The sequence below is a fragment of the Dermochelys coriacea genome, chromosome 7 (assembly GCF_009764565.3).
Source record: "Dermochelys coriacea isolate rDerCor1 chromosome 7, rDerCor1.pri.v4, whole genome shotgun sequence".
Classification (NCBI taxonomy): domain Eukaryota; kingdom Metazoa; phylum Chordata; order Testudines; family Dermochelyidae; genus Dermochelys; species Dermochelys coriacea.
Genome location: NC_050074.1, coordinates 26,873,370 through 26,899,667, shown reverse-complemented (window position 1 = coordinate 26,899,667; position 26,298 = coordinate 26,873,370). Strand labels below are relative to the sequence as shown.

Sequence of the window (26,298 nt, the reverse complement as noted above, 5' to 3'; positions counted from 1 at the left end):
CACTAGACATCTCTATGGCTCATCAAGGATTTAGGATCCTCAATAAGGACAAAGCTGAGAAGTAGGTGGTGATCCATTTTAAAGGAGGACTGCCTAGAAACAGTGTGTGTTGGCTTGCATACTAGGTCCACGATTCCTACAAGGCCCAGCCATCACAGTGTATATGCCAGTCGGGGAGAAAAAAAGCTTTTTTTTTCATCTTAGTGGAACATTTGGTACAAAGGTTCAATTATGACTCCTGAGCCTGAGTGGAACTGAAGAGGGAAAGAGGCACAACACCCAAGCAAGTGCATCTGGAGATATTATGCCTTTCAAAACATACAACTTCAAAAGGTGCTGGGGAAACTGTGAGGAGGGCTAGCCCTTGCTACACCTCTTGAGGAGGTGTAATTAATATTCTCTCAACACAGCCCTGACCCTAAATATCTCTTCTCAAGTAACTAGCATTACCAGGAAACATGATCTAACCATGAACTGGTATTCTAGGATTGATGTACATGATGGACTAATATATTACAAAGATTTGAACATAATTTAAAACAAGCCATAATAAAACAAAGTAAAATACAGTGCACACTGGAATATGAATAACATTAGTGACAAGTAAACCTCATGACTGAGAAAAATAAAACATATTAGAAAGTAAGTTCGTGGGACTACTCGTGCTTAAAGGCAGGCATAGGCGTAAAGACTGCTGAATTAAGCAACTATCATAAATGATAGTAATAAACGTAAGTGGAAGGGAGAATAAAGGTTACAGCAATAACATCAGTAGTTGTAACAGTTAGTAATACACATCTTGACGTTTTCATAATATAAGATACTGTTACTATGACAGAAAGACTGGAGATGCTAGAGTAAATACTGCAAATACTGATTTCCACATTCAGTTCTTGTTTTCAAGCACAGTGAACAGATATGCCTGCAACTGGAGAGGCTGGTTGAAAATACGGACTTTGATCTTTAACTTTCAACATTGTATCCTGGCATTACAAAGGTCCCAGATGTGTATATAATTATGACCAAGAATATCAGTTCACTTGGAAACCCATCCTGTCCCGACACAATGGAGTCAGCAGCAAAACATCCACTGACTTTGGTGAGAGTAAAATTGGACAATATAACTCCCAGTGAAGTTTTTGGTTGGTTAAATCCATACACCATACACTGTTTTGAAAATTCACCCCAATGTATTGCTAAATTTCTTTGATTTTGTTAGTTTGTGTCATAACTAACATTATTTAAACTTTTTTGTGAGAAAAATACTTAAAAGAGTCAGTTTCTTTCAGGAAATATACTTAGTTTGGCCATTGTTCACAAAAATTTCAACCACTTTAAAATAAGAATTACATCACTTTCAAAAGAAATGAAAGATTATAGCAAATATATGCATTTCCTTACAAGCCCCTGATGAAAAATTACGGAGAATAGGGTCCAGCAGTCTGCCAAGTCTTCCTCTAATAAAGATCTGGGATGATGATAATAATAGTAGTAATACTTTTCATTTCTATAACATTTTCCACTGAGGAATTTAAAGAACTTTACACACATTAATTTAATTTATCAACAACTCTGTGACATAATTAAGTCTTGTTGTCTCCATTTGACTGATGAGGAAACTGAGATAAAGTCATTAAGGGCCAAATTTTAAAGAGCGTACACAAAAGTGCATTCTGCTTGAGTAATAAAGCAGGATAAGATTGCAACTGGTGATCTCTGGAGAGGATGTAAGAAAGCAACACTTGATATTTTGTCCCCTCATTCCCTAAAAATTAGGAAAATTAAATCCAATAAAGTAGCATTAATGTACCATTATAGTTGCAAAATGCAGACCCCAGGAGTCTGAAATTCCAAAAAATTATGTTTTGAGCTACAACACTAACTTGGTCACATCACACATATGTAGCAATTTCTATTCCTGTTTTCTTTGTTAAATGTAAATATACTATTACTATTTATATTTCTGATACATATAAAAATATACAGAATGTATGCAATATAGCTGAATGAATGTTGCAAGAAAAACCCTAATTTATGGAATTTCCTGACTTGAGTTCTTGATTTCATTCCCTTAATGTCACATTAACACTATTTGTTACGTACTTAAGCTGTATAATGCAACATGTTTCTTTCATTTTTTCTGGTGTTGCTGTAAGCACTATTTGCACATATACCAGTTCTAGCTCATAGTAAGAAACACTTCCATGGATTGCTTGAAAGAGAAAACATTGCTAGCAGTTAACATCGTTGCGATATTACAGGTTCCTTGATTGGTTCTCACACTGTTTGTTCCATCAGCAATATGTTCATGTGCTGAAATATGAAGCAATGAACTAATAGGTTAGAGAACACTGCCAAACACCAGTTTTGCCTCTGGCCAGAGTATCCTGTACACCTGCAGTCTCAAAAATGTTGGAAAGGTTTCTAATTTCTTGTTTGGAGAAGAAGAATAAAATGGAAAACCTCTCAATTTGGCCAATTCCACTTACGTTTTTGGCTGAACATCCCAAAAGCGTAAAGAGACAACTGGGAAATTTACTCACAGTATCTGAGATCAGGATAAATCAGGAACACTGAATATCTTCTGTTCTTAAAAAAAATCCCTTGAGATTTTTTCAATAATGGGCTTTAGGTTAATTATTTCATGAAGGGTTGCATCATTGTACAAATGTCACTAACAATAACCATCTCTGAATACTCAAAAGGAATCCTTGCTAGGCTGATTAGACATATTATACAATCAGTCAACCACAGCCCTAGTGGTGAGTTAATACTTTATTTCTGAAAGCTCTTTTAAACCTCACACAAACATTGTGTTTGAGGCCCATCAAGCATTCATCATTAGTATACACATGTAAAACACTCAGAATGATCCTAATTGTTCAGTTGTTGGTGTTTCACTGTGCTTCACTTTGATTTAAACTCCTACATAACAAATATTTGGTTTCAGCTCTACAATAACTATCTATAATTCATTGCACTTCAATGGTGGCATCTGTCAGCCAAAGATCTCAAAGTGTGCCAATTGGGTGAACATTATTATTCCTGTTTCTGCAGATGGGTAAATTGTGGCACAGAGAAGTTAAGTAACCTATCTACAGTTATCATAAACTAAACTAAAACTACATAATACAGAGAGACCTGTTATAAACAAATGCATTTTCTGGAAGACAGACATTCACTGGTCTTTTAAATGGACTATCTCAGCAAGATTCTATGTGTGTATTACACATTTTATGACAAGTTCAGGCATAAAATAATATCTTGATCTTCAGTATGTGTCTCCATTAATTTAAGTCCATAGACTGGCAATGTGTTGTAATATTCTCATTTGTTTATGCAAACACTTAATTTATTTCAAGTATTTAGGGTGTCGCTTGTGCTTCTTGCATGCAAGGAGACATGACAAGCTATTGCTTCACAACTCAGAAGGAGTATGCCTATGTCGGTTGGGGTTCCATTCACTGGTAAATGCTACATTTTTGTAGAGGTCTAGCAACTCCTGCTGCTGAGCCAGTATGATTGGAAGCATTAAGTCTGCACTACCACTGGAGTACTTTGACTAGTCAGAGAGACAGCCCACCACATGGGTCTAAGAGCCATAATTTGGCCCTATATATTTAAAAAACAAAGATGTGAAATTTGCAATGAAGTCCTCTAAGCATAAATATTCTATAGCTTGTTTTATTTACTTTTAGTTTAGCTTGCACTTATGATTTGCTTTGCCAACTGCCAGACACTTTCATCACAAATCAGTAAATTTGTCAATTGAAAAAAATATTATTGAACTGATAGAGATATTTGAAAAGACAACACACAAATCATTCTTTTAAAATGTAGCCTTTATTTTTATCATTTGATTTTAAAGCATGGTTATCCCTAAAAAGTGAATGTGGAAAAATAGATTTTGCAAGTTGGGTGTCTATTGGCTTTCAACAGTTTCCAAAGCAAATTTACTCAATTTACAAACAATATTAGGTGTTTCTAATTGCAAAATCAAATTGGAATCTGAAAGTCAAACTGAGTTCTTTCTGACATCAGGTATAATTCAGAAAGTGTACAAAATCCATTTGAGCAAGATCGCGTTATTTATTTATTTATTTATTTATTTGCTGAAACTGTGCTTGAATTGTAATAGGTTTTAATCTCTTCCTCCTATCCAGGATGATGATAAAAAATAAATAATACTTATTGATAATAATAATAATCCCACAACCCTAAATAAATCATTTTTAAAATTAAATATTAGAACAGTTATTAATGAGGGCGTTATGCACATAAGGCCCACCTATTTCTCACACATAATTAGTCTGACAGTACATGTATGGGGAGGAGGTGAGCAGCCCTGAGCACTGAAAGAACAGGTTAAGGACTATTTAGAAAAGCTGGACATGCACAAGTCCATGGGGCCGGATCTAATGCATCTGAGGGTGCTGAGGGAGTTGGCTGATGTGATTGCAAAGCTATTGGCCATTATCTTTGAAAAATCGTGGTGATCGGGGGAGGTCTCAGATGATTGGAAAAAAGCAAATATAGTGCCCATCCTTCAAAAAGGGAAGGAGAATCCGGGGAACTACAGCCTCAACTCAGTCCCTGGAAAAATCATGGAGCAGGTCCAACATGGATTCACCAAGGGCAAGTCATGCCTGACCAACCTGATTGCCTTCTATGAGGAGATAACTGGCTCTGTGGATATGGGGAAAGCAGTGGATGTGATATATCTTGACTTTAGTAAAGCTTTTGATACAGTCTCCCACAGTATTCTTGCCAGCAAGTTAAAAAAGTGTGGATAGGATGCATGGACTATAAGGTGAATAGAAAGGTGGCTAGATCGTCGGGCTCAACAGGTAGTGATCAAGGGCTCAATCCAGTTGGTAGCCGGTGTCAAGCGGAGTGCCCCAGGGGTCGGTTCAACATCTTCATTAATGATCTCAATGTTAGGATGGATTGCACCCTCAGCAAATTCATACATGACACTAAGCTGGAGGGAGAGGTCGATATGCTGGAGGGTAGGGATAGGGTCCAGAGTGACCTAGACAAACTGGAGGATTGGGCCAAAAGAAATCTGATGAGGTTCAACAAGGACAAGTGCAGAGTCCTGCACTTAGGATGGAAGAATCCCATGCACTGCTACAGGCTGGGGACCAACTGGCTACACAGCAGTTCTGCAGAAAAGGATCTGGGGATTACAGTAGACAAGAAGCTGGATATTAGCTAACAGTGTGCCCTTGTCACCAAGAAGGCTAACGGCATATTGGGCTGCATGAGTAAGAGCATTGCCAGCAGATCGAGGGAAGTGATTACTCCCCTCTATTCGGCACTGGTGAGGCCACATCTGTAGTACTGCATCCAGTTTTGGGCCCCCCACTACAGAAAGGATGTGGACAAATTGGAGAGAGACGTCAGTGGAGGGCAAGAAAAATGATTAGGACGCTCGGGCACATGACTTATGAGGAGAGGCTGAGGGAACTGGGATTATTTAGTCAGCAGAAGAGAAGAGTGAGGGGGGATTTGATAGCAGCCTTCAACTACCTGAAGGGGGGTTTAAAGAGGATGGAGCTAGGCTGTTCTCAGTGCTGACAGAACAAGGAACAATGGTCTCAAGTTGCAGTGGGGGAGGTCTGGGTTGGATATTAAAATAAACTATTTCACTAGGAGGGTGGTGAGGCATTGGAATGGGTTACCTATGGAGGTGGTAGAATCTCTATCCATAGAGGTTGTCAAGACCCAGCTTGACAAAGCCCTGGCTAGGATGATTTAATTGAGGTTGGTTCTGCTTTGAGGACAAGGTTGGAATAGATGACCTCCTGAGGTCTCCTTCAACCCTAATCTTCTATGATTCTTCTGTGATTCTACATGCAAATAGTGAAATTATACATGCAAATTACCATAATCAATCTGCTTGCACAATTATCTGTTGTTTTTTTCTTGGTTTTGTTTTTTAATGGAATATGTTCTTAAATAGTATGTAAAATTTTGAAAGCATTTTGTGTTTGCAACTATATGTCTTAAAAAAACCCTGGCCCTAATTATGAGTTATATAGAAATTTGCTTTCCTTAAGTATTACAGACAAATACTTGCACTGAAGACAACATGTGAATGAAACTTCAATAAAAGAAAAGGGTGCAGCTGGCTAAACTGTCATACATGGGAAGTAAATGTTTTTCTCCAATTTTTTTTTATACTAAGAATTGACTTGGTTATAACACAATTCACACTGCAAATAAAAGCCATTAAATAACATTAAGGTTATGACACAGACTGACAAAAGGAAGGAAATTCATCGTTAAGGTGGAAGCATAACATATGGCCTCTGAGGCATAATGGGGCTGATTAAGAAAGCTGTTCAGGTGCTGCCCTGTTATGCCTAGCTATTGAAAAACATATGGTACTTTTCTCCGTCACATGGGAATTTCTGTGCTTTCATCAGTTTGTGGTACACCCTTAATGTTCTTTTGAAACTATCTTGCAGAAGTGTTGTGGAGAGCCAATCTGCTTCCATCTGAAGTACAAAATACACCATGATGCTTTAGGACTCTATCACAGCAATTAGAGCAGTTTATCACAGTGTAAGCCTGTGGTAAATCCAGACACATTTGCATTTAGGCAATTCAATCTCAGTGTAAATCTGTGATGCATTACAGCACTGTGATAGAATCTGTTTTTTTGGCGTTAATCCAATCACAATAAAACTCTATGAGAAACCTCAATACATTGGGTTACTCCACTGAGTTTAATAGAGTTGACCTCTTGAACTGTTAAAACACAATAATAAAAATCTACTACAAAGTGTCCCATATCTCTTTAAATATGAAGCAGATCTTGGATGCCTATATGAATACACACTGTGGGAGTACCAGATCCTGCTCTATAGTGTTTTCAGCAGCAGTAGGTGAATTTGCAAATGTTTAGATGTTCCTGCCAGATAAGCACCTAGACATTTTAAATCAATCTTCGGAGACGCTAAATATTTTGAGGTCTCCCCACCAAAGTCCTATGACTCTTCCCTCACACCCTACCACCATAGGCTTAACCCGGATCAGAACATATTGGGAAAACTCCTCAGCCCTCTCTCCTGCTGGCAGACGTTTTAGGAGGGAGGCTTCAGCATTTTCTCCTTATCAAAGAATCTGGGGAATCTCATCCCCATCAACAGGACTGTCCCCTGTTCCCCTACTAAAAACTTGAGATTTCAGGAGGATATTCCAGGGCTCCTCATACGAATCATTAAGATTCCTTGGGAAAGGCAGGGGGGAATTACAGTCCTCCTTCCTATCACCCTCTATGGTTTTCCCCGCTCCCAGGGCAGATTCCTTTGATGGAAGTTTAGGATCTCTGTGGCCCATCAAAAACAGGAATTTCCTAAACGAGATACTTCAACTTCCCATCTCCATTAAAAGCAACAGGAGTTTCCAGAGAGACATTACTGTGGCCTTCCCTACCAGTAGCATTAGGACTTTCTGAGACACTGCAATCATTCTTCAGTGACAGTATAGCAGACTGGCATGCTAGGTTCCACATCCCCCAGTGCACAATGATGTTCACTTTGGGGCTTCGCCCTTTGTGATGCCCCAGAATGAAATGTGGTTTGGAGACTTCAGAACACAAGAGTTTCTCTCATGTGTTATGCATTCTGGTCTGCCACCGGAGCAGACAACAGCAGGGCCAGGGAATGTTTGTGAGACAGAAAGAAAGAGACCCCAGCCTTAGAATATGGCAACGAAAGCAGAAAACTAATGAAACAGATCTGAGATATATAATGGTGCATCTTGAACTTTGGGCAAAGTTTCAGGGCAGTTTTTATTTAGGCTGAGCTGATTTGCCTATATTAGATGCTTTCAAAATAACAGCTGATTCAAACAGTATTTTCTTAAGTCAGGCACAAAAAGGCCAAATACATTTCTATAGTTTTAAAAGATAAACCACCTCCTGACAAAGAGCCAAATTATTTGCTTGCTAAAGTTACTAATCTTTGAAAACAGAGATGTAAATGGGAGTGCTAACTGTAATATCATTTTGGAATCATTACAAATCAGCTATTCTGTTTTAAACAGGAGATTGGTAATTATCCCTTGGTACCTGATTCATACCACATGTCAGTATCTAGAAGTGATATGGGAGGGCTGCTGCTTTTATTACATGACTATTGTTTTCTCTTTTGGAGCAGTAATAGTAAAATGTGTCTAACTGGAAGGTAAAATGAGAGGCAGTTCAGCAGAGAAGAGTAAAAAGTTAGCGTTCATTAGACCAAAACCTGGAGAGCAGCACGAAGGTTCCCACTGGAAGGTATAATAAAGAAGGGAAAAAAGAAACATTTCTATTTATACTAGTGCACAATAGAAAGTACCAGTGTGGCATGAGTGTTATGAAGACATCTCCTGCAAAATAATTGATATAACCAGAACATTGTAGATCATGCAGCAATACAATATGGAGATAAATCTGTTTCATACATATTCTTTGCTATCCAAGCTATGGCTGAATTCCTGTACAGGAAATGAACACAGTACCATAAAAGGCAGAAGCTGAAAACTCCCTGTGAGCAAAGACAGTCTAGGCACTGGAGCCCTTAAATTACCCATTTCTAACCTCATTTGCTCTCACCTTCTGATGTCTCTTTGTGAAACAAAAAAAGTCTACTCTTTGTTCTGCTAAAGAGATTCTCAGCGACACCTCTTCAAGCTATTTATAGTGGGTGCTGAAGCAAACCTGTCCCCCCTTACCTTTACTTACCTTTACTTACCTTACCCTTACTCTCACTGCAGCCTTACTGATGAGGAAGCTTTCTCTGAGATAGTATGTGGGGGGAAGTTGGTCACTTCAAGGACTGACCTCCTCTACGCCCCCCATGGGCACCCAGCTTCCTTGTGGGCTTGAGAAGGGGTGCTCTTTGGCTGATTGGCTAGACAGAGGAGTATAGAGTAAACCTATTAGCTCCTGTGCACCCAATGGGAGGTCTAACAGGCCTGTCCCCCTGCTTGAGATGCCATCCTGTGTGCCTTGAATGAAAAATCTCCCTCACTCGGGACTAGAGTAGGACTGGGTTTTGGAGCCTTGCTATTTGGCATCATATAATCACCTTTCTGCTCTGGAAAGAAGTATTTCCTTCACTGCCAGATTGGTCTGGGCAGGGTGTTTTCGTTTTATTTTTTGTTAGTTTGGTTTTTTCGTTTTGTTTTGTTTTGCCACCCTCTCTCTTCTCAGCCAACAGGGATAGGTTAGGTTGTAAAATTAATGTTGTCACTACTTGGCAGATGTCCATCATAGTTAATTATTCAATAGGGTCTGGTTCCCCTGATAAATCAGAATTGGAAGCAGATTAGGAGAAGGCATCTCCTAAAAAAGATGGGGAACAGGGTCAGGGCTTCTAATGTCCAATACAGCAAGGAGACAACCACCTTTCCCTATACGCTTAAATCTTGCATGAGGAGAGGGTACTGGTGACCAGCAATGAGGACTGATGATACCAGCCCTCCTCCAGATCACACAGATTACAGAAGGAAGGATGACCTACACTGGACAAGTTATTTTCAGAGGATTCCCAGATGTTTTACTTAATAAAGTTGCAGCCTAGTTAAGCCACATTCACGGTATTTTCTTTTTCTTCTTGAGATGTCCAGGACAATAAAATGAGGTAATTTTGGCATTAATTTTATGTGTATTAAAGCTATAAGTAGTGAAGTAGCATGTAGTATTTGGCTAAGTTTCTAATCTAAAATATCCAGAATAATGCTTCTCTTCTTCTTCTTGCTTATATCTGTTCCTACATTGTGGCTGAAGGAAATTATGGATGTTTTGCAAACTTCACAGACATCAGTTGAAGAGAGATACACCAATATGTGTATAGGTATCTACAGTGCATTTCAGAAATATCGTTGACGGACACTGTAAAGGTCCAGTGCTCTATTGTTTCACTCTTCAGTCAGGAAAGATGAAGGAGAAGGAAAGAAGGGACTTATATGAAGTGGTCACAGGAAATATCTACTGTCATCTAAAGAAAGAAAGAAAGTCGACCATTGTTTGAATCCATGCTGCTTGGCTGCAGCATGGAAAATTCTGGGATCAATAAGTGAAAAGAATGAAAAAGCACAAATGTTGATGTATCTACTGGGTATATGGTATTGGCTGAAATGTCTCCTAAATAGCTGACTGACCTGAGACATATGTGCATCATGGCTGGAACCCAGGTACTTGGCAGCAATGTCTGTGATGAAGTCAGCATCACAAACGGATGATATGTTCATGCTCAGGGGCTGTTTCCTATTTCTATAGACCTGTGGGAAAAAGCTATAATGATTAGGTGCATGAGGTCAGAGCTATAGGGAACTTAGCTAAGAAGCAAGGGTTTTCCTTAATTTTCTGTTGCTGAGTGAATGAAAACCTACAGTATGTAATGTATGGTTCAGAATAAAGAATCATAACGTTGTCTAACTACAGTATTAACATGGCATGCTCACCTGTGAAATGACCCACTGATTGATTACTTTGAGAGGCTGAAGGGACTAGCATAACTTTACCTTGTGATATTTCCCTGCTTCTCAGGTAACAATCACAAAACTCAATGATGACACTACCAAACAAAGGAAAACACCAAATACAACACTATCTACCAGTCACGATCTGAAAACATCCTTCTCATCTCTTTGCTCAGCATTACTAAAGGAGAGAAGGTGTTTGACAACATGCTCATATGACACACGACACAGATAGTTACTACTTAGGTTATCTGAGCATCCTTCCCTCATTTGCTTGCTATTGAACCAATAGTACCTATAAGTGCTGTGACAAAATCAGAGAGTAGTCAGTGTACAAAGTGTGTTCACATTATTGAAAATAGTCAGTGAAGATGTCCATAGATACTGTATGCTGCTTACTGTCGTGATTTTCCTCATTTGTAAGATAGAAAATAAAATCATATTTACAGAGTTTTTCATATAGCAAAACTTATTTCTAGAGCCTATAACTAAGCATTCATCTGCTACAATGTATTTATAAAAACAAAGATAAAAATATTTTTATTAATTTTGGGGTTTGTTTTAATCACAATTATGATTTCCAGATAACCTCTCAGAAAACATGGAACCTTCTGAACAAATAACTACTTACTACAAATGTACACATATCTAAACAGGTTCGAAGCGATGCATCTGCTCTTTGATGTCTTTTGTGATGATGAAGGTGGCAGTTTTTATGGAAGAGGGAAAACAGAAAGTGTGTTGGCTGCATATAACATGAGCCAAGCAAACATGCATCTAAATACTAAACAGCCATCAATTAAGTAATAGTACGGCAATATTTACACTATTCGTACCCTACCTTGCACAGCTGCCTGTACAAGGTAGGCTTGGCTTGAAGACTTTCAATATGAGGTTAGAATAAATACAGTGAAAATGAAAATACCACCAAGCCACAGCCCCCAACAGAAGAGTAAAATGAATGTTCTCCCACCTGTTGTTTTAACTGATGTACTAATCTGTCTTTCTCTCGTTTAAGAGCCATTACTTCCTCTTGAGTCTTCTTCTTCTTTGAAGCAGACAGTTCAAGCAAGGCTATGTTTGCATCTTTTTCACTGATTGCAGCAAGCAATGCTTCCTGCCTGATAAAATAAAATTTAAAAATGCTATTGTTTTTCATTTAAATAAATCAGAAAACAAATAGGAATATTTCTTGTAGGTGATAATTGAAAAATCATTTATACTTTGAATAGTCATCCAGTTGCAAACTGTGGCAGGTGTCATGAAATCATGAAAAGATTATGTGCTAACAAATTAATAAAATGGGCTCTCTCTTCATCCAAATATTTCACATGACATTTAGCTGAACACATGTAGTACATTATACAATGCAGTTTTTAGAAATGTTTCTTTGAATTCTGTCATGTTAGAAACAGTTTTGGGCATATAGTTTTAAAACACATTTTGCTTAATCCAAGTAAGCTTGTCACTAAAAATTCATATTAGAAATATCTAACACGAAAGACTTAAATGCTACAAATTAAATATATTTTTCCAATCAGTTCTTTGTCTCTACTTCCTGGAGATTTCACCACACAAATGACAGGTCTCTGGACCTCCCTCTCATTTACTCAACATTTTCCTATTATTTATAAGCATCAAGCAGGATCTGTTTTTAAATTATCAGTGAGTACCATAATACAGGAGTAATTTCTGGCAAAAAGTGAAAATGATCAAACGTGGATTTCAGGGTTACTCCCTCTCCTTCTCTCATTCCTCCTTCCTCTTAATCCATGCTTTGGAGCCATTTGCATTTGCCAACCAAGGCATTAATTAAAATAATCCTGCAATGGAGATGCAGGGAGTCATGAAGGGATGTGGAAGGGTCTTACTCCCCCTTACATTCCTAAGCATCCTTGAAGTCAAGACAGCAATATTTCCCTTAGTTTCTTAAATAATAATAAGAATGTATTAGATTTGTGTAATGTGTGCAATGAGAGAAACAAAATATTCCAGCTCAGAAAAAACACATAGTATATAAAAGCTTTCAGAATAGAATACATTATGGCCTAGGTCTTCCTCCAGAAATATGTAAGATCAACATGAGAAAAAAAAAACACAGATAAATGAATCATACATTAACCCTAAACTTCACCTGTTAATAGCTGTAAGAATATGGCTCATGAACTTCATAAAGTCAAGGTAAGCTAAGAGGCTGGAATTTTATAGCCTCCAAGCTTACCAGCAAAAATGTCAAGAGAGCTATATCACTTTTATTTCAAAGTTTCTAATGTATTAATGTAAATATTTAGAGGACAATATTTCTGGTGGAACCAAAGAAAAACAACCCATATATTCTGCTCTCAAAGTTATGAGATATGGATTAATTTTAGATAAACAATTGCATTTTATACATAGACTTAAAATTCTCATTTATTATTCTGCCTGTTCATTATAATCAAAGTTTCTTTGTTTTTAATTCTATTTTTTACAAATAGTGCATAGAAGAATGTCATATTTCTCCAACAGTCTTTGTTTAAGTACAAAGTGACATCAGAAAGCTTAGTTTTATAATTATTATTATTATTATTATTAATCACAAAATATGTGATTACATGAAACTAGCTAAGCTTAATGATTTGATTGTTCAGTTGATAACAGACATTTTTATTACCATATATAACAAAAATTACAAGCAAAAATTGGCCATAATGTCCAATGGTTTATGTTAACTAAAAGAATATTTCTGAAATAGTCAGTTTTTTTCATTAGCTTCCATTGAGCAACCAATTTTTGTCAGTATCTTGAACAATCCTTTCAGACGGCTTCTGCTGTATTAGTCTTGCTTTCAGGACAGCTAGAATAAAAATGTGCACTGTTTTACTACATTAATGCTAATGGGCTCAAAGCCATTTTATTATTTGTTGCTATTAAAGTAGATACATCAGATGAATATCAAGTTATAAACTGAATTGTACTAAAACAAAAAAGAAATAATTAACTTGCTTGATACCTTTCAGAGTAGCAGCCGTGTTAGTCTGTATTCACAAAAAGAAAAGGAGTACTTGTGGCACCTTAGAGACTAACAAATTTATTAGAGCATAAGCTTTCGTGAGCTACAGCACACTTCATCGGATGCATTGAGCTGTAGCTCACGAAAGCTTATGCTCTAATAAATTTGTTAGTCTCTAAGGTGCCACAAGTACTCCTTTTCTTTTTGCTTGATACCGAAAGATGAATTCTGCAATCACATGTTTAGTTCAAATGGTTCCACATTACAATTACAAATCTAGTAATAATTGAGTTCCCATACCTAGAACTTCTAATAGGAAGTAGAATATATAATCACCGTTTGGATGTGCAGTTGCAAAAGTTCACAGAATGGTCAGAATAGAAACCTAACAAATGCAAGCTGAGTACAGACTAGATGGCCATATCGCAGATTTCCCAGTGGTTCTTAAATCTGGTTAAGTTAGAAGTTAAGATATGTAGATACAGTTGCATATTCTCTAGTAGATTTCACTTTATATATTTGCCAGCTGGTGGGTTTCAAATTTTCAGTTGCTACATTGTCATATTTTACTAAGTGTAATGCAGAGTTTACCCAGCTGTAAAAGAAGAGGACCCTCTCAAAAAATCATGTGGAGAATGAAAATGTTAGGTCAAAATCAAGGGATAATTTTTTTGTCAACTGCTAAGGAAACCAAATAAGCTGCTGTAGTGAATCTTTATATTTCCTCCAGAATTAAACTGGCAGTGAGACCCCAAATCTGAATAGAGAGCAAGGGCAGTCACAGGTCTTGGTAAATTTGGTAGCATTCAGACAACTGACACTTAGATTTACTCATATTTTTCTACCTGCCAAAAATGCCATATGTACTTGAGACCACAGAAGTGTGTGGATTTGTAATACTATACAATTCCACTTTTAAGAAGCAGATGGGTACACAAAAAATCTTCTGAATATCAATGAAGCAATCCAAAAAATGTTGCCAAGTCTGCACTCTGGGTCTTCCAACTCAGTGGACACCCAGGCATGCAGATCTACAGCAGTGTTTCATAACCAATGGGTTATGTCTCTCACATACACACAGGGGAATGAAAGGCACTCTAAGGGGGTTGCAAGACATTGACAATTTTTTTTACAATCTAAAACCCCCCAAAATCTTGATCCCCAACTCCCTGCATACCCTTGCTCTCAATGTCAATTATTTTCTGTCAACCTCTCAAAACATGGACAAAAAATACAGAGTTAACATTAAAAGAAAAAGAGTACTTATGGCACCTTAGAAACTAACAAATTTATCTGAGCATAAGCTTCCGTGAGCTACAGCTCACTTCATCGGATGCATGCAGTGGAAAATACAGTGGGGAGATTTTTATATACACAAAACAATGGCTGTTACCATACACGCTGTAACAAGGTGGGGGAGAACCTTTTGTAGTGATAATCAAGGTGGGCCATTTCCAGCAGTTGACAAGAATGTGTGAGGAACAGTGGTGGGGGGGAATAAACATGGGGAAATAGTTTTACTTTGTAATGACACATCCACTCCCAGTCTTTATTCAAGCCTAAGTTAATTGTATCCAGTTTGCAAATTAATTCCAATTCAGCAGTGTCTCGTTGGAGTCTGTTTCTGAAGTTTTTTGTTGAAGAATTGCCACATTTAGGTCTGTAATCGAGTGACCAAAGAGATTGAAGTGTTCTCCGACTGGTTATTGAATGTTATAATTCTTGACGTATGATTTGTGTCCATTTATTCTTTTATGTAGAGACTGTCCAGTTTGGCTAATGTACATGGCAGAAGGGCATTGCTGGCACATGACGGCTTCTGCCCCTCCACCCCCATGAACATGATACAGTTCTGTGGTGACCTAGAATCCTATTTTCAACATCTACGACTCAAGGAATATTTCCAACACACCTCTGAACAACATACTAACCCACAGAAACCTTCCTATCAAGACCACATAAAGAAGGATTCAGGGTGGACTCCTGAAGGTTGAAACAACAGATTGTACTTCTACATAGAGTGATTCCATTGACATGCATGGGCTGAAATTGTGGAAAAGCAGTATCACTTGCCCCTAACCTCAGCCGTGCAGAACATAATGCCATCCATAGCCTCAGAAACAACTCTGACATCATAATCAAAAAGGCTGACAAAGGAGGTGCTGTCGTCATCATGAATAGGTCAGAATATGAACAAGAGGCTGCTAGGCAGCTCTCCAGCACCACATTCTACAAGCCATTACCCTCTGATCCCACTGAGGGTTACCAAAAGAAACTACACCATCTGCTCAAGAAACTCCCTGAAAAAGCACAAGAACAAATCCGCACAGACACACCCCTGGAACCCCGACCTGGGGTATTCTATCTGCTATCCAAGATCCATAAACCTAGAAATCGTGAACGCCCCATTATCTCAAGCATTGGCACCCTGACAGCAGGATTGTCTGGCTATGTAGACTCCCTGCTCAGGCCCTACGCTACCAGCACTCCCAGCTATCTTAGAGACACCACTGACTTCCTGAGGAAAACTACAATCCATCGGTGATCTTCCTGAAAACACCATCCCAGACACTATGGATGTAGAAGCCTCTACACCAACATTCCAGACAAAGATGGACTACAAGCCATCAGGAACAGTATCCCCAATAATGTCACGGCAAACCTGATGGCTGAACTTTGTGACTTTGTCCTCACCCATAACTATTTCACATTTGGGGACAACATATACCTTCAAATCAGCGGCACTGCTACGGGAACCCGCATGGCCCCACAGTATGCCAACATTTTTATGGCTGACTTAGAACAACGCTTCCTCAGCTCTCGTCCCCTAATGCTGCTACTCTACTTGCGCTACATTGATGACATCTTCATCATCTGGACCCATGGAAAAGAAACCCTTCAGGAATTCCACCATGATTTCAACAATTTCCATCCCACCATCAACCTCAGCCTGGACCAGTCCACACAAGAGATCCACTTCCTGGACACTATGGTGCTAATAAGTGATGGTCACATAAACTCCACCCTATACCAGAAACTTACTGACCGCTATGCTTACCTACATGCCTCCAGCTTTCACCCAGATCACACCACATGATCCATTGTCTACAGCCAAGCTCTATGATACAACTGCATTTGCTCCAACCCCTCAGACAGAGACAAAAACCTACAAGATCTCTATCAAGCATTCCTACAACTAAAATACCCACCTGCTGAAGTGAAGAAACAGATTGACAGAGCCAGAAGAGTACCCAGAAGTTACCTACTACAGGACAAGCCCAACAAAGAAAAGAACAGAATGCCACTAGCCATCACCTTCAACCCCCAACTAAAATCTCTCCAACGCATCATCAAGGATCTACAACCTATCCTGAAAGACGACCCATCACTCTCACAGATCTTGGGAGACAGGCCAGTCCTTGCTTACAGACAGCCCCCAATCTGAAGCAAATACTCACCAGCAACCACATACCACACAACAAAAACACTAACCCAGGAACCTATCCTTGCAACAAAGCCTGTTGCCAACTCTGTCCACATATCTATTCAGGGGACACCATCATAGGGCCTAATTACATCAGCCACACTATCAGAGGCTCATTCACCTGCACATCTACCAATGTGATATATGCCATCATGTGCCAGCAATGCCCCTCTGCCATGTACATTGGCCAAACTGGACAGTCTCTACGTAAAAGAATAAATGGACACAAATCAGACATCAAGAATTATAACGTTCAAAAACCAGTCGGAGAACACTTCAATCTCTTTGGTCACTTGATTACAGACCTAAAAGTGGCAATTCTTCAACAAAAAAACTTCAAAAACAGACTCCAATGAGACACTGCTGAATTGGAATTAATTTGCAAACTGGATACAATTAACTTAGGCTTGAATAAAGACTGGGAGTGGATGTGTCATTACACAAAGTAAAACTATTTCCCCAGGTTTATTCCCCCCCACCTACTGTTCCTCACACATTCTTGTCAACTGCTGGAAATGGCCCACCTTGATTATCAATACAAAAGGTTCCCCTCCGCCCTTCGCTCTCCTGCTGGTAATAGCTCATCTGACCTGATCACTCTCCTTACAGTGATTTCCCACTGTTTCATGTTCTCTGTGTATACAAAATCTCCCCACTGTATTTTCTACTGCACGCATCCGATGAAGTGAGCTGTAGCTTACGAAAGCTTATGCTCAAATAAATTTGTTAGTCTCTAAGGTGCCACAAGTACTCCTTTTCTTTTTGCAGAAACAGACTAACATGGCTGCTATTCTGAAACCAGGGTTAATATTGTTCTCATTGATACATTTTTACTGTTATTTTTATACTAAATGTTAGAGGATCCATGAACATTTTTGACTTTGATTAAGAGATCATCAACCTGAAAAGGCTGAAAGAGCATAAACTCTGCTGACGCCTTTTCACTGGGACTAAGAGACATAGATCATGCATGATTTGAATAGTGACACAGTAACAATCCCAAGGTATACAATCCAATTGTATTTGACCAGGAGTTTTGGTTAACCAGAGTTCAGTTAATCAGATTGTACTATATATTCTACCAAAGATAACATTTGATTACTCTCTCTTGACAATTTAAATCATCGAGCAAGTGGTAGCTCAAAACAATATGCATTATCACAACATATCTCACTGTAATCATAGAGGTTAAAAAAAAAACCAAGAGCCAGATTATGACAGACCTTTATACAGGTGTATATAGGGATACTAGAAGCCCTCCCCATCTTTTTGTGGTCCATGCCATGTGGTCCTAATGACACTGCAGTCCCTGCACTCAGACTCCATTAAATTCCAGGAAGACATAGCTTAATAAAATAGGATATTGGAAGTTTTCCTAATTTATTTTAGGTGAAGTGAACTGAGTGCTCATGGGAGAGGCCAGATGGACAGCCTTGGAGCCTAAAGGTCTCTGTTGTTTCATAGAAAATGTGCAGCTCTGACAGCAGCTGTGAAAAATTCACCACACTATCTTGCCAATGAGCCTGAATCCTCCTCTGAAGGGAACTCTGAGATTTAATGGGAAGTTCAGCTTATATGCTATTAAGGATGGTAACTACTGCCACTGTTGCTGGTGGATTTTAAAGCCATGGAACAAGAAATTAAGCAGCTACTAATTTCGTATTCACTATCAAAACAGCCATTAGATGGTAATGACTTTCTCATTAATCAACATGGACTAAATTTGATTCAGTGACCTAAAAAGATGGGAAGCTCTATATATAAATCTCCCCAAGTCAGAGATGTACCGTACTTACCCTGGTACTACTAGAAATTGAGGACTACAATGTATGCTCTCTGACATACAATTTGAAAATTAGGGTTTGAATGGCACTGAGTACAACATACAGTCTGATACAGTCTTCTGTTCACAAACTTAAAAGCATTAGCATCATTTATCATTCTTAATTACATCCCAAGTCAGCAAAAATAGTAAATATCAAAATACAGTTCTATAGAGATGTTATCACATATTGCAGCCAAAATGTCTCCTTAGTGTTTAATAAACAATAGTAATAAAATACATTTTAAAATAATTTATTAGAGCAGTGCATTTAAAAACATTTTCCAGCATTAATATTTACAGAGAGCAATCTTTTTTGCTAATAGTAGCTTGTTCCCGTGCCCCCAAACTAATCTATTACATAAATATTAGCATAATATTTCTAACATCAAGAAAAATTAATGCAGCCTTACATGGTCAAATTAGAAAAATCTCTAAATTAACAAAATAGTCCATAAATCCATCAGGTTTTCTTCCAATTTTAATAAGAATTCCTTCTTATTAGTATTGCACTTTGAATCCCTTTTATCCATGTAAGGAATTCATTCTTGCCATTCCTCCAAAAAACAAAATAAGCAAAATATAGATAACTACTAGAGAAAAATACTGCTGAAGATGCAGCTAAAATATCAAAATCTGGTTGTGTATTGCAGTTACATGATGGCTGTGAGGAGGGAGGGTAGTGGTGTCCTGAGGCTGCACACTCGCTTTGACTGGTGACTGCAAAGCCCTATGGAGTCTTGCAGCTGATCAGCTCCCAAGCCAGCCAACTGGCTAAAAAGACAGTGAATGCAACAGTTTCTTTATTATTGCACTTGCCTGACAGATTCACTCAGCCGATCAGACAATGAGAATTTTGAGACACTGGGGAGAGCCATTTGTTGATTTGAAAGTTTTGTGGAGGTTTGTCTACTTTAACTTATTTTTGTTTTCTATATTACAGTTTAGGGCCTAATTGTGCAATCTTGGCTCATGCTGAATAGTAATTATTCAAGCAAATAGTCACACTGAAGTTAGTGTCTTCAGACACTACTTACTTGAGTAAATACTACTCAATATAAGGGTTGCAGAATCAGGCCCTTAGAAAGAGGCGGTAGTTTACGTGCTTAAAACTAATTTCCTATCTATGCACCGACAGTTCATTTTTTGTCACATATTCATGAGCTATTTGAAACATTTTGGACCCCATTCAACAACAAGGTAAATCTTTAGGATATGCACGTTTTTATGCAAATTATGGTCAGAGTAATTAGAGAGGGAAATGGCTTATTAGAGCATAAAGTTCATTCCTCAGAAATGGCAGTATGCAGTGCTCCACCCAGAGAAATGTATCAGTTATTAAAATGATAATACAATGGATTTTACACAAAGGCACAGTACTTTAAAAAGTTGTACAACCTGCCTTTTTTGTGTAACAGATCAAAAAAATTTATTAGCAATGAATGAACTGACTTGGATACTAAAATCAAGCTGAACCTTTACTGAAAGCTTAAGCTAAATCTTTTGAGGTTCAAAAGTTTACTTTTAATTTTGGGCCCCTCTGTGCTCTGGTTCCATCTTGGATCAGAAATGGAAGTACCAGAATACTCTGAGCAAAGCTTGTTTTATTTCCAGCATGGTTGGCAGCAGATTCTGAAATCTCATGTATCAGTCTTGTTTCCACTCCTACTTTACAGATCCAAAAAAGTTCAGATATATTCGGACACTACATGTTTGAACCTGCAAAGCTTCTGAGATGTGTTGACTCCCTACTGAAATTCAACAAAATATATATCTAACTCTACTCTCTGCTCAGCTTGAATATAGATTACTATTGACTTAAAGATAATACATAAAGTGAATCATTCATCTTGACAGTTATCTAATATGCACAGAAGAACAGGATTGTTACCTCTCACGTCTGAAGTCTGCTTAAGTACAAGTTTGTATAGCATTTGGCAATACATTCACTCCAGTCATATACTTCTGATTATAGTCACAAACTACATTCAGAGGACATGTATTTTGGGCTATAGAGAGAAATCATAAGCAGTACATGATTACTTAAATGTTACTTAAAGGTTTAACATCAACAATGAAGCACAACATTTATTAACTTTATTAATGTTTGTAATATCTTATATTAATATATCAGCTTACTTTCCAAATGATCCCAAAGCAGTTTACAGATATTGGCCAAATTCACAACTAGCATATGAGGTGCAACTCTAATAACTGTTTTTTATGAATGCAACTGATTTCTGATATTCTCAAAATATTGTTGGATCCCAAGGGTGCAAATTGTGGGAGTGTGTGTGTGATGACGTTCTTCCATTCAGTAAAATTATCAAAACTTTAACACCCAATGCTAATTAGTACACCACTATTTTAAAAACATCTTCAGACAGATGATATTGTTTGGATGAGGGACAGTTGCCTTAATCTCAACCTGTACAGAAACAATGTTGTGCTTCGGTATCAACAGTAACATACGGAGAGTTTGTGGATAGTCCACTTGGATCCACAGTTTTGGTTAATTCAGAGTATTTAACTCTCTCATATACAGCATTCATGTGCCCTTTTTAAGTGACAGACCCTCAGTAAATTACCTTAATAGCAAAATCAGGCAATAATTTTGGTGTTACCTTATGAAAACATCTGACTATGCCCAGTTTACTTAGGCCCAGATTCTGCTACTCTTACTAATGTCTGATCTTATTCTGCAAGCAGTCCCACTGATTTCATTGGGACTTCTTGTTGCTAAGTTACTACTCAATGTGAGTGAGGGTGGCAGAATCGAGCCCTTAATTTGATGTTTCCAGGAGCAAGTTCATGCACCATTTCTAGAACTAATAAACAAGGATCCAGTTTAGCAGCATTTTTAATCAGAATTACTTATGTGTTTAACATTGTGCATGTGATTAAGTATCTTGCTCACAGGGACAATAAACAACTAAATAGCTCCACTACCCAAAGAGCTAAAACCTGTAGTCCTTGTTAATGCAAAACTCCCACTGAAGTCACTGGGAGTAGCTTTAAAGTATATTAACCATTTTTATTTACACAAAAATATTGGCTATGGGACTTCAGAAAGTATAAGATATGCAAAGCTGCACATATTTAAGTGTGAGCATAAAACTCGCAAAACACAACCCCTAGATGATCTCTAAACAACAAATAGAGGCATATACTATAAGTTTGTGAAACAGGCTGTCTTGGACTGAAAAAAAAATTACTTAATATAAAAAGGAAGCCCAAGCATGCTAAAAGGAAGATAAGATAATGCAAAGAGAAATAAATCCATGAAATAGTCTGCTGAATGCCAAACTGGAAAAGTATACTGTACACAGTATTTTATCAAACTGCAGCCTAAACAAATGTCAAAAGGAATAATTTCTTTAACAAATACAGGCAACAACTGAGGAAAAAGGGTTGTTCACTAACATATATTTAGTCAAGATTAACAACGGATAGAAGAATGTACTAAGAACAGATTTAATAACCCTAAACTGTCATTCACCTTGTAGGAGGTATTCAAGATACAGCTAATAAAACACACAAAAAATGGTTTTAACCACTCTGAAAAAAATTCTCAGTAGACTAAAACATTGAAGGATGACCACTAAGATAAATGCTCTCTTTTGAGTGCTGCTTTGCCATTAACCTTCATAAAGAGTCTCACAGAAACCTACAACCGTAATACATTGCATTGCTACGTTTGACAGACAGTTTAAAAGAGAACTTCGTAAACGCTTCTATTTTATTCCCCAACTGTGTTCGTCTATCAATAATTTTCTCAGCTTTAATAATAGAACCTATGACAATTTTTAGGGGTGGAAGCTGCAGACAGTACAATTGTCACATAAAATAAAATGCCAACATTAAGATTTATAGACACAAGATTTTCTAACAAGAACCTTTACAGTCTTGATTACTTGAGCCATTCTGCATAAAATACAAATATGCAATTTAAAATGTAGCCATTAAATTAATTCAAGTCAGAAATGTTTGAACTAATGATATACACAGAGTACACAGCCCACTTCTCATGTGCTAATCATACCGAGGAAGAAAAAAACAGCTCAATCAACTTTTTCCCTTTAATTATTGTTTTCTTTCCCTCATGACCCTGAGTATTCAACCTTAAGTTCAGTAGGAGGTGGCTTGAGATAGACAGTGATGAGAGATCCTGTTTGAAACAGCTTCTCTCTGTCACACTAAAGAAAAAAGACACTGTAGTTAAAACATGCTGTTAATCCATTATGGATGCACATGCATCTTTAGAAAATAAACAATGGAACATTATCTGTATTTTTAAATAGAAAATATGTTGATTGCCTGCATCAATGTAAAAACTGTACATTCTACAACAGAGCCACTGGTCTAAATCTGCATTCAGTTACAGAGGTCTGAATCCAGAGTCTCTACTGACTTCACTGGGATTACTCTCGAATTATATTTCTGGAGCTAAAAGCAGAATTTGGTCCATGCAGATTACATATTATCATATAATCGGTGAGGGCACCATTTATAAACTATTCCATTTAAAAGCTAAACTATTTAAAAACTGTTTTCAAACAACAACTCTCTTTAGTGTAAGCTATTTTCAGAAAAAATAAACAATAATATGAAATAGCAATGCCAGGGAAGCTGAATATCTCTGTGCCAAGCCATAAGTGCATCAAGGGTTCTAAACAGCACGGAGTTATTGGGGAGCAAAGACAATGTCAAGAAGGCTCTTTTCAGAGTAGCAGCCGTGTTAGTCTGTATCCACAAAAAGAAAAGGAGTACTTGTGGCACCTTAGAGACTAACAAATGTATTTGAGCATAAGCTGTCGTGAGCTACAGCTCACTTCATCGGATGCATGCAGTGGACAATACAGTGGGGGGATTTTATATACACAGAAAACATGAAATAATGGGTGTTACCATACACACTATAAGGATCAGGTAAGGTGAGCTATTACCAGCAGGAGACAAAAAAAACAAAACAAAACACCTTTTGTGGTGATAATCAAGAAGGTTCTTGACACACCAATGGCTTGGCATCAAAGCACTGGGTTCCTCTTCCTCCAGCATATCCATATGACCCCAGTCCCACCAATCTAATCACTCTCCTCCACTTCATCCTCTTTCCTTCACAGCTGGGGGATTCTTGCACCCTCTGCACCATCCTGCTCATACCTTCTTGCCCACCATGAGATGCTGAGGGGAGGCTGAGTGCCCATGTAGAGAGGACATGAGGATAAGAAGGGGAGTGGAGTGAACTTGAGATTGTGAGCAGGAATTCAAAGGATGGCAGGGTTGTGCAGAGGAGCACAGAGAAGTTGCATTTGATTTGGATGTTCAGAATGCAAGAAATGGAGAAGAGAGAGTCATCAAAATGCAGTTCTCTTTCCATCCTCTCCTTGCCTTTCGCATTTCTCTTAGAGCAATCTTTTCCTCCCTCATTTCCCACTATGTCCCCTCTCCCCATTTAATATCTATGTTTTTCATATTGGCAGCATTGAATAATTCTTTTTTTTCCAGCTGCCTAAAATATGCAAATGGAACTTTTGTCTAAAAAAAATAATTAAGAAAAAAAATTAGGTGCAATTTCAAAGGCAGAGTGGGAGCAGAGTACCCCGTGAACTCCCACGGACTTTCCATTAGGGCTAGGCATACAATTCCCCTATGTGCCTTTGAAAACCACCCCCTTAGTCCCTGTCATAATATACCTTTTACTTATTAACTTGTATTTTGTTTCATTAGTGGCAGATAAGGAAAACAGATCCCTTGGAGAGAAGATATATCTCTCCATTAAACTAATTACATCATAGTCTCACACACCATGTCTTTCCAATAACTGCTAAAGCATTTGGTACAAATTGATAGGAATGCCCACAAGAATAGGCAATACCCATGTTCAGCCTGTATAAGGAATTTAGAGACATCTCAATGGTGACCTTTGGTAAATCAGGATCAGGTACTAAATATATCCAATGCCAAAGCTATTTCAATGCATAATTAAAAATAACAGAACACATAAATCTGTGAAAAAATTATGTTAAAATATTATTATTATTTCTGGTTACTCCGATTCTTAATTAAGATTTGTTGTTATTTGCCCATTTTGCCCTGGTGCTCTGCATACCAGCACAAGCTTGCTTGTCTAAAATACCTCTGCAGAGGAGAGGATTAAGAATGTTAAGACCAATGACATCTGAATGCAGGGGTTTGTGTTACAGTGGGACACAGCACTGCACAAAGTCTATCTAAGCTAAACAGGAAAACAAAACTATAGGTAATCTGTCACTGTCAAACTACTCGTCTTTCAACATTGCTCCTGGTGTTTATAATGGACAAAGATAAAAGTAGTTTTCAGGATGAATGGTTTGATCCCCAGAGTATAATTTTCAGCCAGTTTTTTAAACTACCAAAATGATAGTGTGCTTTTGAAAAAAAAGTTACAATTATTTTGTTTGCTGAAATTTTATAGAACTTGAAATATCTATTTGATAAAGATTTCTCTCATATGTTAAAAACAACTTTTTGTTTATTTTTTATTTTATTTTTATTTTTATAGTTGACCAAATATTCCAAATTGCCTAAATCCAGTTTTTCATAGCATTTTGATAATGGATCTATGAAAATGATCCTTTGGGCAAACAAATAATTAACAACACACTTGATGACTTCTCGGGGTTCCTGTGCATAGGAAATTTAAATAGAAGTATGGTGCACATTTTTGATACAGTTACATGAGGGTTCCCCCCTTAACTTCCATACAGTCACAGCAACAGCACTTTCAAGAGTTGGAATTTCAAAACTAGTAACCCTCAAAGACTGGTAGGCTAAACTTTTAAGAGGACCATCAACAGAATAATTAGCTCCATTCTGAAACAATAAATAGAAACCCATATTTATTTGTGATAAAACATGTGCTACAAACTTTATGACATACTAGTAAGCAATGGCCAGAGAAAGGACTCTGTTTGAATAGATATGTTTACCAGAATGCACTTTTCATGGGGGTACATGACTAATATCATTTGAAAACTGAAGCTAAGGCAGAATTTGCTCATCGTAACCTTCCATGAGAGGGATCTTTATCCGCCTAGTTGGAGGAAAAGGCTTGCCCTTATAAGGGTTCCCCTACAGTAGGTGGGCAGTTGGGGAAAACTTTACAGGGAGGGATAGGAAGGGCAGGAAACTGTTGGGGGTAGGTCAGGGAAAGTCACTGTGTAACATGGACAGACCCCAGTCGTCAGTGGGCAGAATTGAACCTAGGGCCTCTGGAGCTTAGTGCATGAGCATCTACTGCATGAGCTAAAAGCTATATGGCCCTTAGCTAAGACTATAGAGCAGACTCATTAATCTGTCTCTCTCTCTCTCTCAGTGGTCTTGGTGTCACTAGCTGGGACAGAACGCCACACCCAGGAGGTGTGTGGATTACAACTGCACTGCTCTTTCTGTGCGTGGGAGGGTGGGGTATGGATACCACAGGTAGCCCTGGGATTAGCCTGGCAGCAGGAGTAGCAGGGATCTGTTGGCAGCAGTGTCTCC

The 26,298-nt window shown here is 38.0% G+C and overlaps 1 protein-coding gene across 1 annotated transcript in view; it reads right to left on the bottom strand.

The window, feature by feature from the left end:
* Positions 1-26,298, bottom strand: part of ERC2 (ELKS/RAB6-interacting/CAST family member 2) — an 858,283-nt gene that overhangs the window by 207,866 nt on the left and 624,119 nt on the right. The window contains 1 exon segment of the mRNA XM_038411791.2: positions 11,450-11,597. Coding sequence (XP_038267719.1) covers positions 11,450-11,597 — 148 coding nt within the window.